At 34.8% G+C, this 16,715-nt stretch overlaps 3 protein-coding genes and 1 long non-coding RNA gene across 9 annotated transcripts; 3 read left to right on the forward strand and 1 right to left on the reverse strand.

Annotated features, from left to right (window-relative positions):
* Positions 1–397: 397 nt before the first annotated feature.
* Positions 398–4,469, forward strand: LOC107961650 (cold-responsive protein kinase 1). 5 transcript variants are annotated; one of them, XM_016897734.2, is made up of 9 exons: positions 398–604; positions 942–1,009; positions 1,134–1,193; positions 1,874–2,005; positions 2,233–2,348; positions 2,483–2,693; positions 2,772–3,009; positions 3,164–3,314; positions 3,773–4,469. In XM_016897734.2, exons 4-9 carry the CDS (start codon positions 1,930–1,932, stop codon positions 4,139–4,141), a joined length of 1,161 nt encoding a protein of 386 aa, XP_016753223.1. In that variant the 5' UTR covers positions 398–604; positions 942–1,009; positions 1,134–1,193; positions 1,874–1,929; the 3' UTR covers positions 4,142–4,469. The 5 variants fall into 5 exon arrangements, with proteins under 5 accessions (XP_016753223.1, XP_016753230.1, XP_016753208.1 ...); XM_016897741.2 differs by lacking the exon at positions 942–1,009 and having other exon boundaries at positions 1,780–2,005; XM_016897719.2 differs by lacking the exon at positions 942–1,009.
* A 2,008-nt stretch (positions 4,470–6,477) lies between these two features.
* LOC107961638 (uncharacterized) lies at positions 6,478–10,437 on the forward strand. Of its 2 annotated transcripts, XM_041080067.1 has the most exons (7): positions 6,478–6,615; positions 7,334–7,526; positions 7,701–9,123; positions 9,414–9,568; positions 9,691–9,759; positions 9,870–10,040; positions 10,269–10,437. In XM_041080067.1, the coding sequence occupies exons 2-7, from the start codon at positions 7,434–7,436 to the stop codon at positions 10,305–10,307; spliced, it is 1,950 nt and encodes a 649-aa protein (XP_040936001.1). In that variant the 5' UTR covers positions 6,478–6,615; positions 7,334–7,433; the 3' UTR covers positions 10,308–10,437. The 2 variants fall into 2 exon arrangements, with proteins under 2 accessions (XP_040936001.1, XP_040936002.1); XM_041080068.1 differs by lacking the exon at positions 9,691–9,759 and having other exon boundaries at positions 6,479–6,615.
* A 929-nt stretch (positions 10,438–11,366) lies between these two features.
* Positions 11,367–14,940, forward strand: LOC121209428 (uncharacterized). The gene is made up of 3 exons (XR_005904566.1): positions 11,367–11,491; positions 11,629–11,717; positions 11,820–14,940. It is a non-coding gene; the product is annotated as an uncharacterized lncRNA (long non-coding RNA).
* LOC121209427 (sodium/calcium exchanger NCL) lies at positions 12,061–16,144 on the reverse strand. The gene is made up of 7 exons (XM_041080069.1): positions 15,536–16,144; positions 14,387–14,572; positions 13,741–13,922; positions 13,414–13,559; positions 13,032–13,308; positions 12,643–12,951; positions 12,061–12,563 (listed from the first exon to the last, which is right to left on the reverse strand). Exons 1-7 carry the CDS (start codon positions 15,921–15,923, stop codon positions 12,315–12,317), a joined length of 1,737 nt encoding a protein of 578 aa, XP_040936003.1. The 5' UTR covers positions 15,924–16,144; the 3' UTR covers positions 12,061–12,314.
* Between the last annotated feature and the right edge of the window lie 571 nt (positions 16,145–16,715).

Genomic DNA, 16,715 nt, shown 5'->3' on the forward strand with positions numbered 1-16,715 from the left:
CAAGAAAAAAAAAATGAAAAAGAAAAAAAAGATGGGGGGATAGTGAGCACTTGTTGACGTAGGAGAGTTTATAGATTTTAGACAGATGTTTATGGTACGTCAAGAAATATATCATTAATTATAGATACCTTATATTATTGGTATTCGTGAAATTTTGTATAATGTACTCAAATCATTCAAAAAAGTATTCATATATAAAAGAACAAATCATCTTTACAAGCAAGTCTTATCAGAGGAGAGATAAGGCGGATTTGACTTTTCAAAATCAGAATTTCTTGGACACGATAAAGATTTTCACATGGAGGTAGCAACTTACTTTTCTTAAAATTTTTTATATCAACAAATCATATAAAACGGCGTAATAAATCATAAAAATTGATTGTTTCCAAGAAGTTTCAGGGACGAAATTGGGCTTTTTTGTAAAACTTTTGGGGATGTCTCAGAATTTTGCGCTTGTACTTATATCATATGCCTAGTCCAATTTTATTCATTAATGCCAACTTGAGAAAAGGACCAGCATTGACTGCAAACTATATTGTTTAGTTTATTACATGATCCTAAGCTTGTTTAAATCATTGGTGTAGCTTTTGCAAGAGTATCTAAGGTGAGTTTCCTTTCTGGGTTTTGTTTGGTGGCCAAGAAAATCTGGGTTATGCTTATGCTTCTTACAATCATTTATCCTAAAAAATGTCATTTTTAAGAGTTTAATCTCTTCATCTTTGGTTGGTTTACTTGATTATGCTAAAAAAGTAGCTTACTTGGCAAAATTCTGATGCTTGGTCTTTATGGGTGTTTGTTTTTGTTTTCCTTTCTTGGATTCTTTGTTACTCAAAAGCAGAAATTCAAGATTCAATTTTTCTGTATGTTCTTAACAAAACACAAAAAAATGAATGTTGTTGTTTTTTTTTTGTTATTTTGGGCTAATGTTATAGTGTTTTTAGCTTTGAATTCTGGTGAAAAGGACTTTTACAAGTTCTTCAAGTTTTGTGTAATGGAAGATTTTACAATGGTTAGCCATCTTTTTTATGCCTTTTCAAAACATGTTTTTATTTGTAGTTATAATGATTTTAGATCAGGTTATAATTTATTGTTCAGCTCAAAATTTGACCAGTTTTTGGATTTTGATCTCACAGGGGGGCTTTCCTGGAGTCTCTTTTAGGTCTTATATACCTTTCAACTTTCAAGCAAATTTGGTATGTTTCTAAAATAATTCAATTAGTGATTTTGTTGATGTAATTGTGCTCAAAATCCTCTTTAGATTCGCCTGAATCGATTTTTGAGTAGGAATTTTTATCGGTTTATTCGTTGAGTTATTTAGGATTTCTTTTGATTTCCTTTTGTTTGAACTTAAATTAACACCTTTACTACTTGATCCTTCATTCAGTTCCATCATATTTTCTTTCATATAATAATCATGTACACATTTGTAATACTATCTCGAAATTGTTCAATGATCATATATTATTGTGAAGAACTCTTACAAGTCTTGTATTGAACTTTTCACCCGTCACCAAAGTCTTGCTAATGTTGTATTCTTGCTATTGTCTCTGTTTACGAGTTCTTTAAGAGGTAGTTTCTTCTTTTTATTGCTTAAGATACCTAAAAAGTCGTATTGCATGCATAAATTGTCTTCCCCAATGCTTCTACGAGTGTAATCTATGGAAAAAAGTTATATTTGATCTTAACACAGAGCTTATATTAAAAGGATGTTGATCATCATCATACATTACTCGCAGAGATAGATTGACCTTTTTATTTATTGTTTTTCTTTTCTTATAGGAACAGTTTAACGGTTATTTAGTATATGATAAGGCCATTATATACTCTTTATAATGGACATAGAGGATGATGACTCCTGTTTGGTGCTTTACAGTGGCTTGGTAGAGTTCCCATTTGTGTTTAGGCATTCAGGCTGAACAGCAGCTGGTGATGACTTGTTGCTCGTTCTTATTTTCACGAAAGAAGACAGCTTGCTCAGCTGAACATACAACAGAAATTGATGATGGTATGCTGCTAATCTTTCTTAATGTCTTGACTATAAAATCCGGCTTGGCTGAGGATACTGAATTCACTGAAGTTTAAGTGAATTTGACATATTAGGTTTTGACTTCTTTTAGAATTATTGGGCCCCGAGCTAGATGAAACCCGCCTCCCGTCCTGGAAAATGCTTCCAAGTTCCTTCCATGTGTATTATTTGCTTGCAAATGTTCCTAATTCATACACATTTTACAGAGGTTTCAGGCATTCAAAACACTAAACTCTTTCCTTACAAGGAGCTGAAAATGGCAACTGGAAATTTTCATTACTCCAATAAAATCGGAGAGGGAGGTTTCGGTGTTGTCTACAAGGTGATTGCAAAGTTCGTTCTTTTTCCCTTTTTTTTTTTCAAACAAGGCTTTAATAAATTCTTAAATAAACTAAGCCTGTTTTATTCTTTTAACATCCAATGCTAACTTCTTAGCAATCTTTTTTGTTTGAATAGGGAACTTTTAGAGATGGTATTGTGGCTGCTATAAAAGTTCTGTCAGCAGACTCAAGGCAAGGGGTGCGAGAATTCTTGACTGAAATAAATGTGATCGCCAACATAGAGCATGAAAATCTGGTTAAGCTGCATGGTTGTTGCGTGGAAGGAAACCACAGAATTTTGGTATATGGCTATCTCGAGAATAACAGCCTCGCACAAACTCTTCTCGGTAATTTCTTCTATTCCAGATTTGTCTTTGTTAACCACTCGAACAATAGTAAGCTTAGGCATTTTTTTCTCATTTTAGGTGGAAGCAATAGCAGTATGCAGTTCAGCTGGTCTATGAGGCGTAACATTTGCCTCGGTGTTGCGAAGGGGCTTGCTTTTCTTCACGAGGAAGTTCGACCTTATATTGTTCACAGGGACATCAAAGCCAGCAATATCCTCCTTGATAAAAACCTCATGCCCAAAATTTCGGATTTTGGTCTGGCTAAGCTTTTCCCTGACAACTTGACTCATATTAGTACACGTGTTGCCGGAACAACGTAAGTTCTTAAATTGCTGAATATGCTTGTCTATTCTATCTCTCATGCTTAGATTTGAGTTAGAGTAACATAGATTAGATGCATAAGTACCTTTAATCTAGGACTTCCATTCAGCATTATTAATTTGGTTTTATCTTTTCTGTGGTTTATGTAGAGGTTATCTAGCACCCGAGTATGCAATACGCGGTCAGCTAACGAGAAAAGCCGATATTTACAGTTTTGGTGTTTTGCTATTGGAGATTGTGAGTGGTAGATGCAACACGAATAGGAGATTACCTCTGTCAGATCAATATCTACTCGAAAGGGTATGAATTTCCCATATGTTCTCATCGTTGTAGCCTTCCTTGCTAGTGTCATTCGAGTCTTAATATGTTGTCTGCATTACACATAGCTCGAGTAGTCTTTAAATGCAGAAACATATGGATTTCTCACTTTGAGCTTTCGTATTCAATCTCCATTGATCTTACAGTTTTTGGCTTAAACAAACATTGAAACATTTGTGTGTGGATAAATTGTGTAATGCGGAAGTGTGTCCTTATGTTACTCTGCTTCATTTTCCTTGAAGTATCCGAGACCATTGCCTATGTCCGACACATATGCGGACACAAGTATCCGGCATGATCATTCAAATATAGAAAAACTTGTAAAACCCGTATCCAACACTTTCCTCATTAACCCAAATATGTGTTGCGTTTTTGTGTATTTTTGAGCTTCGTAGGTTTGAATTCAGTTTCTTGGTTGCTAAGTCAATTTATAACTGCAGGCATGGGACTTGCATGACCAAAAACAACTTGCGGAATTAGTTGATTTGTCAATGGGTGGAAACTATAACAATGAAGAAGCTCATAAGTTCCTAAAGATCAGCTTACTTTGCACCCAAGACATGCCAAAGCAAAGACCATCCATGTCCAAAGTGGTGAAGATGATAGCCGGTGAGGAACCAGTGGATGAACAGAATATATCAAGACCTCGCCTACTTTCGGAATTCATGAATTTAAGAGCTCACAAAGAGAAGTCCGACCCGACTTCAGAAGGCACAAGCAAAGAAGGGATTTTATCTTCATCAACGGAAAATGTTACCATGTCGTTCGCTACAATGACATTCAACTCGATATACGATCGAAGCAATTAGGTTTGCGTGATTAATCTTTTGGTATTCTTTGGCTAGTGTTCTGATTTTTTTTTCTTGGTAGTTTTTTTTCTTAGTAAAATTTCAGGCCTCCAGAAATCATTGGCCAAAGCATACCTTTTTCGCCCTTTTGGTTTCTTCGATTAGCAATGGCGGAAATTTATGTAAATTGTAATCAATTGAACCCTAAAATTTTGATTTTTTTTTTTGTGAACTCACTTAAGTTAGGAGGAGTAAGAGCAAGAAAAATGTACTGCAAAGCCTGATTGCATTTCTATACTCGGTTACTTCATGTGAATAAAAATGCTATGGTAAATTTTTCATCTTTTAACTACTTTGACTCATCTTATACAAATATTGATCAATGTTTTTTCATGTCTTGTGCGTCAAATATAAATATTTAATACGACTATCTTAAAGAAAATGAAAACAAAATAATATTCCTATAAATGAATCACCCTCATCACTTGAATTCATCAGGAGTTGGGGTGGGTGTTTTGGGTGGCAATGTAGGGGGTGCTGGTTGGCATGGTTCTGGACTTGGTGGTCCATATGGTGGACCAGGTTCAACTCGATATGGTAGGTTGAGTGGTGCTGGTGTAGGTAGTGGGTTGACTGGTGCTGGTGCTGCATAGGTTGCCGCCGAGTTCTGTCAGGATGCCATCTGATGGGGTATCCGGAGAGTACTCATTATAGCATGTATTCTTCAGCTGCTTTTCCTGGTCAGCATCACCAAGGGGCTGTGGCATCCCCTTTAGCAAGAGTTCCACCTGGTGGAATGTGTTTATGCTTGCTTGTGTGCTTTATTGTTGATATTGTTCTTTGTCTGATTGCTTGAAACTTTTTCTTCTTTTCAAGCTTCTTTTGTTCCATCTGACGTTATTTATAGCATTCGTGTTACAACTGTTGCTCTACCTGGCATTATTATGTGTTAAAGTAGTTGCGTTGGCAGGAGTTTTACCAGTATTCTTCTGATACAATGTTCCTTTGTTCACAGTGGAGGTATTTCCGGTTTCCTTAATGTGTATGAACTTGGTGGATGCCTACATAAGATAGGATTTTTTGAGTAGTTTCGTGCAAAATAATACAATGTATAGGAGCAGCAACTACTTCGTTTAGTGCCCGTGATTGGTCGGTTGCTTCTTGATGTGGTGGTACTAGTTGTTGAGTGTTGATGTTCATAATACCCAAAATGAGCCCTTGCTGTGATCTCTTACCGTTTCATTGGCAACACATGAAACGAGTAGCTTTCCCCATCTTTGGTGACTGTCTTTGTTATTCGATAATTGTTGTGCAAGGTGGAATAACGAATCGTACGGTCTGCATGCATTGTAACTTAGGTGCCTGCCTTGATAGGTTCAACGTCACAACGTGTGACATGCTCGGTCGCCAATTTCGACAACTGGACCTGTCCAAGTCCTTTTGGCAGAACCCCTCCAAAAGAAGGTTTTGTTGCAAATGATGGTTTTAATTTATTGTTTAGAAACCCTTTTACCATATGATTCTTTTGTTAATCTTAAATGTCTTCTCTTAGATGTTAAATGGAATATATATATATATACACACACATATAAAATATTGGTGGGTAGGAAAGTTGAAAGTGTGACATGTTTGTGATCGTGGTGGGGGGAATAGATGCTCTGTTTTTAAGCTTAACTTTCAATGGTATCTTCACTTTTTCTTTTTGTACAATTGATGTGGAACACTGAGAGAGGGAGGGTAAAAGCAACACCAGAGATAAAAGATGGAATCTGGTGGAGCACTGAAAATTAAGCCAAAGATGTATTATGCAAATGATTAAGTATAAATAACTCTTCTAAAACATTATTGTATAATACCAAAAACACAATAAATTTTTTTGATAATCGAGGGAGGAGAATGGGATTATTTGGGATCGAACCTAAAATTCATGTCTATAACATAATGTTTTTGTCAATAAGTGATAAATTAAATGGATAAATATCAAAATTATATACAAATTTTGGTTTAATGTATAATTATATACATGAATTTTTTTATTTAATTCAATTCTTACAAATTATTAACATTATTGTTGATATTACATCATTTTATATTTGTCTATTGCATCCAGAAATCATTAGATTAATTCCATAAAAAAATAAATTGATATATTTATTTCTTAAATATGCTTGATTGAATCAAAAATAGCGTTTCATATATATGTTTGAACAACAATCAAAGTTTTATGAGTATAAATGCACCAAATTAAAGTTAATGTATCAAATTACACATTGAATCAAAGTTCATGTGTAATTTTGATATTTATCCCTAAATTAGAATCAGAAACAAAAGAAGGAAAACACGGTGCCGTTTTACTCATTTTGAAGCAGTAAATTACTACTAAAACCCTTCCGCTTTTTCTCATAAAACCACTTCTCTCTCTCTCTCTCACTCCAAACTTTGTTGGCCAAAGAAAACCAATGGCATCTGCCGTCCACCACCTGCTCCGGCCAGCGGTATGTCACCGTACCTTCTTTGTCTTCTGTTCACTATCTGGGTTTTTCTTATATTCCTCAGTCTTTTTGTTTTTCATGAGTAAAAATTCATCTAAAGATGGTTACTTTTCATGAATTTGGGTTCTCTTCCTATGCTTATCTATTTTTTTATACCTATATATTGATGTAAAGTAAAAGTTTATTTATAAAAAAAGAAGAGTTGAGAATTCTGTAAAAGATTCAGTTTTTGGATGATTTTCATGCTTTTTATTCTATGTATATGCATGATACATGCATTTATGTATATGAAAAAGTGATGCACATTATCACTCCCTTTCCCACTGGAAAGTAAATGTAGTAAAATGAAAAATTACTTCTTTTTTGAAATGTTTGAAAGCAATATAAAAGGGGAAACAGTTTTTTGGGAAGTAAAAACTCAATAAATTGAGTATATAACCAAAAAAAAAGTTATTAGTTTTCTTGAAAATTGTTTCTCTGAGATTGTTAGCCATGTAGGGTGTTATAATTTGAATGCTACAATTTGGACTGTCAATTTGAAGAATAAGTGATGAAATGCTATTTTCATTACTTACAATCTATTTGCACTTCTTAATTGGCATTGAGCTTACCTCCTATGAAGCTCTTTTGAGCTCTGATGTTGATGGTATCATTTATTTAGGATTGCTTGCTTTTCTTCAAGTTCTCTGAGTGATCACTAAAATTTTTGTGAATTTTTCAGGCTAAATTAAAGATCCCGAAGCATGAATAATGGCATATACCTTTTTACTATTACTGAGATGTATGTGATATTGGCTTTGCCAGTTTGATATATCTCAGTGATGGATTTTAAATATAAAGGCATAGGCTGGTTAGGGGACGTTTATCAGACGTTTGAAACGCTGTGCCATGAGGTGGATAATATTGTGAATCAGGTATTAATTCATTGACCAGGGAACTGCTTCCCCACTTTCCCTTCCATCTTCATCAACCTTGCTGTTATGACTTGGCTGAATGAAATTATGGGTGATTGGTAGTGTTTATGACCTAAGAATTTGCATTGCTTGGTTTGAAATTCTTTAGTAATTTCGTAAATAACTTATCTGCAGGACACTGTCAAATATGTTGAAAATCAGGCACAGAGTGTGGGTAAAAGCATGAAGAGATTTTATTCTGATGTCATACATGATATATTGCCTCCTTTAAAACACGAAAAAGAAAGGGCGGCTTTAAAAAGAAGTGCTACAATCGAATCCGATGTTAAATCCATGGCGGCTATTGAGGAGGATCACATATACACTGTTGATAAGCTATTTCATGTTGAGGCTGTTGCAGTAGATCCCATTGAAATGCAGCTTGGTCATGCTTCTAATGAACTTTGCCTTTCAGATCAACTCTGTACTCCGACATTTATTGATGGGGCAGAGTCAGACATGATGCCAGGACAAACTAGCGATGGTTTGAAGAATACTTGTTCCGATGTAAACATAGAAAAAAATGGCCTAATGGAAAAAACATCTGGGTCTGATGTTGTAGAGTTGATATCTCCTAGTGAGGAAGGATCCTTTGGGGCTTCATTGGTGAATGAATGTATTGATTGTAAAGATAAAAATACATGTGCGGTTGTGGGTGAAGTTTTTCATACTATTTCAGTGCATGATACAGAGTTTCTAACCCCTGAAAAAGAGGGAACAGTTAATGGTAGCATCGCAGTCGATGTGGTCCAAAAACAGCTTTGTTGTGCTTTTGGTGAGCTTTGCCTTGTAGACCAACCAGGTAATTCTAATTCTGTGGATTCCGTTTTGGGGAAAGAACACGGAACTTCAAAACAAGTCGATGTTTTGAAAGATACAAAACCTGAAGTGAATATGGAAACTGCCACAATGGAAAAGTCTTCAGCATCTGAGGTGTCGGAGTTGATCTCTCCTGTTGACAAGGAATTCTGTGGTGCTTCATTGTTGAGTGAATTCATTGATTGTAATGATAAAGAACCATGGCAGGTTGAAACTGAGGTGTCTCCTGCTACTACAGTTCGTTATGTGAGAAAGCCCTATGCATCTGATATTTTGGAGTTGATCTCTCCTAGCGAGGAAGCATCTTTTGGAGCATCGATGGTTCATGAGTTTGTTGACTGTAATGATAAAAGTGCATGTGTGGTTTGCACTGATGTTTGTTGTGCAACTTCAGTTCACGATGACCAAAACACAAGAACGGTTAAGAATGACCTTGCAAATGACTCTGACTGTGTCTCGGATGCTTCAGCTGGTATTACTTCTTTGCAAATGTCTTCTTCAGCCATACGTTGTCAGGAAAATATGGCCGAGGTCAGAGTTGGTTCTTCTTGTGCTTCAAGCATTAAGGACTTCTGTTTGCCTCAGAATCCACCAGAAAACTTACCTGCATACAAACATCTTTATCATGACTCTATTGATGCGTTATCTTCCTTGTTGACCCCACTTTTATCGAATGAGAAGAAGTTGACAGGGGCATTGTCCATTGTGTCTAGCAATGAACTGTCCTTGGAATCACTTGGTTGGTAACCTTTTCTTATGTAATGATAAAGATTTATTTTGCTTCTTTATATAATTGGTTTTCATCTCATTATTAATTTGGCAGAAGCTGATGTCACTAGTCTTTGCCGATGATGAATGGTTCCCTTAAATGTTATACATTTTTTGAGGACTCGATTTGAACCATACAATAAAATGATCTGTTTTAAAGTAGCTTTTGATATTTTTCGTTGGAGTGAATGAAAGAACTTTTTGACTCGAAAGCTTTATCTAGTTCATTACCTTCTCTCTAATTTTGAAAACCATAAACAGGATCAATAGATGATTCCATTGATGATGTCAGTATATCTTCCATGTATACCATTCAATTACGTGACGAGGTGAAGCTTGAGGATAGCTGTGTAATCGTTGACGGCACTGCACTCTATGCCGCCTCTCGTATAATAAGAAAGCACAGATCATACAAGGTTTCTCTCCCTCTCCCTCTCTCTCTCTCTCTCTCACACACACACACACACACACTCACACTGTTAGTTGGACTTGGGTGGAAATGTAGGATATGGTTATGTTTCTAACACAGATAATATAGGTATACGTCGAACATGGGTGCAGACACTGTACTTCAAGTACACAAATTGCCTACTACTTTGTTGCGCCGGTCTGTCGGTCTGTCAGACAGTTGTCTTCGATAAATGATAACAATCTCGAGTCTGAGTAATATTGATCTTGCTAATTCGAGTTGCTTACTTTGTTGTTCTCTTTCAATAGAAAAGGATCCAGGATGTTTTAACTTCAAAAAAGAGGTTGGCAAAGGAGTATGAGCAGCTAGCAATTTGGTTTGGAGACACGGACACGGGATTAAACCACGAATGTTTACAAACTGTACGGCCATCTTGCTCGAGTGCGACCTCAGAGAGCAAAAATATACAAACAGAAGTTGTAAGTGATTCCGAGTGGGAACTCCTCTAAGTAAAGAAACTCGGGTTTCCTCGAACCTTTTGCTTGTGCCATTAGAATGAGTTTCAGTGTGAATAATCATATTCAAAAGTTTCACCTTCTGTGAATAAGCATGTTTAATCAATCTGTCTTGTACATCAAGTAGTTTACCTTACCGTAAGTGGCTCAACATTTCAACTCTTGATATACATTTCTTATATGTATATGCAGAGGGCAGGAGCCAGTTATTCTTCACAATTAAAGCTTTGAGAGCTCTCTTTTTGAGACAAAAAGGCCATAGTTTGGGATGAGGGGAATGGTTATTTTGTTCGAGATTTGAACCTGAACTTGCTAAATACCTTCTTTTAGGAATGATTGTATGAATCAACTGGACTTAGTCATGAGTTCGATAACTCACCTTTAACTATGCATTCATTCGGGTCTGGTTAATATAGGATGTTGCTACTTGAGGCTTCTTAAAATTTATCATGTAACTTTTTGTTATAAAAAATAAATTTTGAAATAAAAAATAATTTGAAAAACAAGGAAAAAAAGTAATAAAAAAAATCCCAATCCCACCTTATTTTTACTCAAAAGTATTGATTCTTCTTAAAAATAAAGATTGGTCCCGCTTAAAAGGGATTCTTAAAAGGTCAGGTTGCTCTCAAAAAATATCCATTTTTCTTTAAAAAAAATTAAGTAATAAAAAATTGAGTTCCCTTAAAAAATCGTTATGTTTAAGCTAATATTTATTATTGATATTTATGGGTTGGGTTGGGTCCGGGTTGAGCTTAAGCATGATACTAATATATTTTATGTTTATCTAAGTTTGACTCCAAATATGTGCCTAAAATCTTGTCCAAGTTGACTCATATTTGTAAAAGGCCAATTTAAATTTATTTTAGGCTTTTTCGTATTATTCTTATTTTTTTTTAAAAAATTATATTATTTTAATTTAATATTTAATATATTTTTTATTTGTTAAATTTTTTATATAATTATTTTAATATTTACATTAGAGTAGTATTGTATATTTAGTATATCTTTATTTTTTCTAATAGGTTATAAATTACATTATATATAAAAATAACATAATATAAAGTATTACAAACTTAAAAATAGATTATGTCAAGCTTGGGCCTTGAATATTTAAGTCCGAGCCTGATTCATATTTAAGTCCATCTTTTGGGTCTAATTTTTGTTTTAGCTCATTTTTCAGCTCTAATATTTTTGTTCAAAACCCTTCCAAATTAATAAAAATATTTGTATTTAAATTTAATTATAAAAAATATATTAATATTACTCTAAAATCATTTTTTATTATTTTTAAGCAATAAAACGGGCTGAGATGAGAACTGACCGAGTTGGCTGCCCAACCCATCTCGGATAAATCTTTAGGGAAGCAAAGTACCAAACACTGCAGCTGGGAAAGTGACGAAAATGGATGGAAGAAAGTGAGTGCAAAGTCATTTATAGTAAATTACATCAGATACCAAATGGTTTGATTAAACAAAGACTAGCATTTTAAGTCAAGTCAACATTATACTATCTTCTTTAAGATGATAACTAAGCCAGATGTTTTCCACTGCAGGCTGCAGCAGCTTCTTTTCTCTCTCTGCAATTCCTTTCAACTCCCTAGGCCTAAGCTACCTTCATCAACTCCTCTTGCTTCCCATATGTGTAAGAGCTTCTGAGAGTAAACTTGCATGCTCTTCTTTTTCGACATCACAGCAATTGTCTCAGATTCTGACTGCAATTTCTTTCTTGTTACATCACATGCAGGCCGAGGCTGCCTTCAATTCGACTGTCTTAGCATCTCAATATTGATGTTCCAGGTACTGTTCTCTTTTTCAACTGAAATCCGTCATTGCTGCTGTCTTTGGAAGACTGGGTTGGGTTTAGTTTTCTTTTTACTTCGCTTCTTTAAGATGGGTTCGATCTAAAACCCCCTTTTAACATTTAAAAATTATTCATTTTTCGAATAGCTATGAATGCTTTAAAGATGGCAATGGAGAGTTGGGACTATCATAAAAATAATTTTTTTCTATTATTGTTGCTTAAAAAGGAAAACAGAAAACTGACATAAATGGAGCTAATATAAACTGAGGTATATACTGCTCCAAATTATAAACAACATAACAACAAATCCGGAATAGTCTTCTCTGAAAACCAATGTCTAAAGGAAAAAGAGTGACAAGTTCATACATTGGGAAAAACCATGAAAGCTCACAAACAAATGGCTTTACCCTCCTAAACTACCATCTCTATTCATTGAACCTACGACCAGCCGAAGACATAATCGAGAACATAAACGAGCGCCAACGAGAAAGGATAAAGGATGTAAGCGATTGAACATGTCCAAAGAGGGAAGGTAGTTCGGAAACTAGCGAAAGCGCCCATCACGATGCAAACAATGAGAATCACCAGCACTTCGGATGAGAAGTCCCATGTCAATCCCCGGACGTAAACGAGTGCCAAGAAAACCGACAGGCAGAGAACGTTATTCATGGTTACTGCTCCGTAAAGCTGCATTGAGGAACTCGAAGATTAGGATTTATGTATACGGTAGCTTGATGATCAACTAGTGGGGTAACAAGAAACTAACCTCGGAAAATGTTAATGATGCAGTTCTCTGCTTTTTGCGGGTAGCGAAGATAATGGCTGATACGGCTTCACTAGAGTTGGTAGCCAATGGCAATGCGATAAATGAGATGAAGAACGATGGAATACTTGTTGCGGTTGAAAAGTTATCGACGGCATCTACGAGTGGATCAGCAAATGCAGCTGCAATCAAGGTGCCTAGTAGTAGCATTAGTACTGCTTTGAAGGAGATCCACCTTGGGTTTTCAACATGTTCAACAACCTCATCACTTTGTTCCTCTGACCCCAACAAAGCATGTTCTCTCTTGGTTTGCTGCAGATTTGCACGATAATTCGAAGAATTCAGTTTGTGTTAATTATAATCTGTAGAGAAGTTGTCAAGGGTCGACTTACCTGGTGAAATTGGTCAATAAACTTAAACGTTCCAGCATTAGGTTCAAGATAAGCACCCCCAGTTTGCTTTGCTTCATTAATCCACTTTGTGATTCCTCTTACAAACTCTTCTTTTTGAATATAAGAGTCGAGGGAGGTATCAAAATCTGCCATTACTTTCATCACAGCGTCATCCTTGTCGAAGTCTATCTCTTCAAATCTGATTCCTATAATCAATGCTTTCAATTCGGAAGGTGAAAGACGACCGTCACCGTTCTCATCGATTGTCTCGAACAACCTGTCCAATGTTGTTTAGAAAGTTTGTAAATGTTAAGAGTAACCGGAAGGATGTACCAGGAGAAATTGGAAGCTTTTGTTTTAATGTTAAAGGTTCAAAACTAACTTTCTTATGATCTCTGTATTAGGTTCACCATCCTCGGTAAGAAGCTTTCCAAAAGCTTGCTTTTTCAAGTGTCTTAAGATTCCCGATATAACATGTTTGTGCTTCACAAAAGCTAGTCGTCTTCTCTGGATCCATGGCTGAAATACCTGCAAATTACATATATCATAAGATACAACTATTAGAAGAGTAGAAGTGTCATGAAGGCATGTCGCTCTAACGCTTCGTTTTTCTTTAAGCATTCATATTTAATACCCGTGTCTAATGCATACCCGAAATAAGATATTGAAACATGTGATGATGGAATTCCTTCTTGAAAAATTTTATTACCTGATAAACACAATAAGAAACCAACATTGATACTGATATGATCAGTGCAATCAAAACTGCTAGGTGTCTTCCTGAAGTTGAATTGAGAACTTGGGGTAGTTGAACAATAACAAAGGGGATAACTGATATAGCCATTATACTTGCAGCATAGCAAGTCCAAATATCGGTACTCACACCAGTCTCTGCAATATTGTACACACTTTAGATTAGCAAATATTTTGCCATTGAAGATTAGAGTCGCGCCTAGTTTTCCAGCCCACTTTCTGAAGTTATTTTGACTGTGTTACTTTGATTTTTCATTTTTTCTTGAACTACTTGTATTTGACACATATAAAGACATGTTTATAGGGATATGGCATACTCATATTTGACATTTACTCGTACCTAACACTTGCACTCAAGTCAGTTATATAGAACTCAGTCAAACAGACTTGGTAACTGTATAATGCTTGCTATAACAATCTATGTTGCTTCAACTCATTTTTTCTCTAAAGTACTCATGTCTGCCACTTGTATTTGACATATTCAAATATGGGTATAGTAGTAGGATTCCCTAAAGTACTCCCGAGTCCAAGTATAGAAAATAATAACTTCGCAACCAGTCATAGTAAACTATCTAAGAATGATGTAAAGCAGAGTTGTGCACCTGTTAGGTGAAATCCTTTTGTAATAGTTCCATCAACCGCAACTGAGTCACGAATATCACAGCGGCCAACAACAACACAGGAACCCCATATCACAGTGAGAAGCATGACAGTTGACCCTGCTAGCAACCCCATTCCTACTGAGACCTGATCTTGAGCTGTTTCTGCTGTTCCAGAAAGTCCAGATACTGGCAAGAACAAACCAAATTAAAACCGCACTAGATGTAAAACTACTAAGTGAGGCCAAATGATGGCCTGATAATCATTTAAAACTAATTGCTTCTATGAATCAATTACTAGTAACATAAGCAACATGCTTTAGACCTCATTGAGTTTTTATCTCTTAATTTCATTTTTTTTCATTTATGTAACTGTTTTTATATAGAAATTAGTAGTGTGATTGTCAATATGTTGTAGCTCATTTTAGTGAGTAGTAATGGCATGCTTGATAAGGGAAAAGGAAAGTAAAACAAAATTATTTTCCTCCCTTCATATAATATCTATTTTCTTTGTAACAAAAATATTTATATATAATATATCATTAGCTTATTAATTATATTTCATTCTGTAAGACTAAAATCTTGCTGGAAAAAGAAAAAAAAATACTGGATAGAGTTTACTTTCACTTCAAAAACCCATTTTTATTTATTATTGTGGGGATAAAATCCATTTCTTGAAAGAGTCAAAAAGGGGTTGCTAAAAGGTCTATCGAAAAGAGACATTTGGCAATGGCAGCAATAAATGATTCTGTGCACTATGAATCATATGAATATGTTTAAACATAAGATCCAAAAGCATAATTTTATATAAAAAAACTTACACTAAGAATAAAATTTTCTAGAATAATAACCCTTCAAGTTTAAAAAAAAAAAAAAGGAAGGAAAGAGGGTAACAAGTAAACAGAAAATTCAACCCAAAATTTGCTAATGTTCCGGGAATCTTAAAATCTGAATATTTAAGATCTGGGGTGTTCAAAGATTCTCCCTAGGGAAAAGACAAGATCTAAAATTTTTCGACTTTCCTGATCCATTTTCTGATCAATCAACCAATGAAAATTAAAGATACAGAGCAGTAACACCTATTTTCTCCTCAACCAAACAAATATAATAAAACATAATTCAAACAAAAGAATAAAAAGACTTGAAACTTACCAAGAATAAGCATTGCATCGGGAAGAGCTCCAAGAATAGGCAAGAACAATCCTCCGACAATACCAGGACCGAGGATCTCAAGCAAAAGCTCACTTCCATTAGACAAGTAAGTAGCAGCTAAAAACATAAGGTATCCATAAACAATGATCAAAAACAAGTTGCCGAGAACTGTGGTGGTACAGGGTAAGAACCCATAGGTTTGTTCACACGATTCCTCTGCTGAAAACAGGGGCTTGAGTGAGAGGAAAGGTGGGTTTTTGACGGTGGAGATTCCATCCGAAACGAGATCGGTGGGGGATGAAGGACCGGTGATAAAACGGGCAGTAGATGGGAAAGAAGAGAAATAAAAGAGGAAGATGAAAAGGAGCAATAAACGCTGTGGTGCCATGGCTTTCTGAGGGAATTCTAGGACATGGGAGAAATGATTTGAGACTTTTTAAGTGGAAGATTGAAGCATTTATCTATGCATACACAGGAAACTTGGCACCGTTACAATCTTATTGCCAATACTATTACTTAACACCGTTGACAAAGGTCCAACTTCAGGTTAAATGTAATATATTATATTGATTAGATATTATGATCATATTTTTATAATTATATTGTATTGTTAAAAATAGGGGTGAGTGTTTAATTGAGTCAAGTTGAATCGAAGAAAATTTTTTGAGTTAATCGAGTTAATGAGTTTTATTTTATCACTGAGTGAAATTGTTCGAGTTAAATTAAAAAATTAAATATTTTAAATTAAAATATTGTTATAGTACTTTAGTATAATAAACTTGAATCATTAATTAACTTATTAATTTATCGCCGATATTATTATTTTACGATTTTAACTTTTTTATATATACTTTATATTTTTTAAAAAAAATAAATTTTTTTTAAAATATAAATTTTGGAATTTTTTTAATAAACATTTTGAATTTTTGAAAATTATTTTGAATTTTTTTTGTAATTTTTGTTAAGAGATATTAATTTGCTCATTTTCAAAATTGACAAAGGCCAAATGGATATTTACACCAATCTGTTATTCAAATTATTCGAATTGTAAGATTAAACTCAAATCGAACTCGAATTATTCATCATAATTGACTCGAATAACTTGATTTGATCAACTCGACATTCGAAATATTATTCGAATCGAATTGAGTTCTCTGTTCACCCCTAATCAAAACATATT

The sequence above is a fragment of the Gossypium hirsutum genome, chromosome A11, assembly GCF_007990345.1.
Source record: "Gossypium hirsutum isolate 1008001.06 chromosome A11, Gossypium_hirsutum_v2.1, whole genome shotgun sequence".
In the NCBI taxonomy this organism is placed as follows: Eukaryota; Viridiplantae; Streptophyta; class Magnoliopsida; order Malvales; family Malvaceae; genus Gossypium; species Gossypium hirsutum.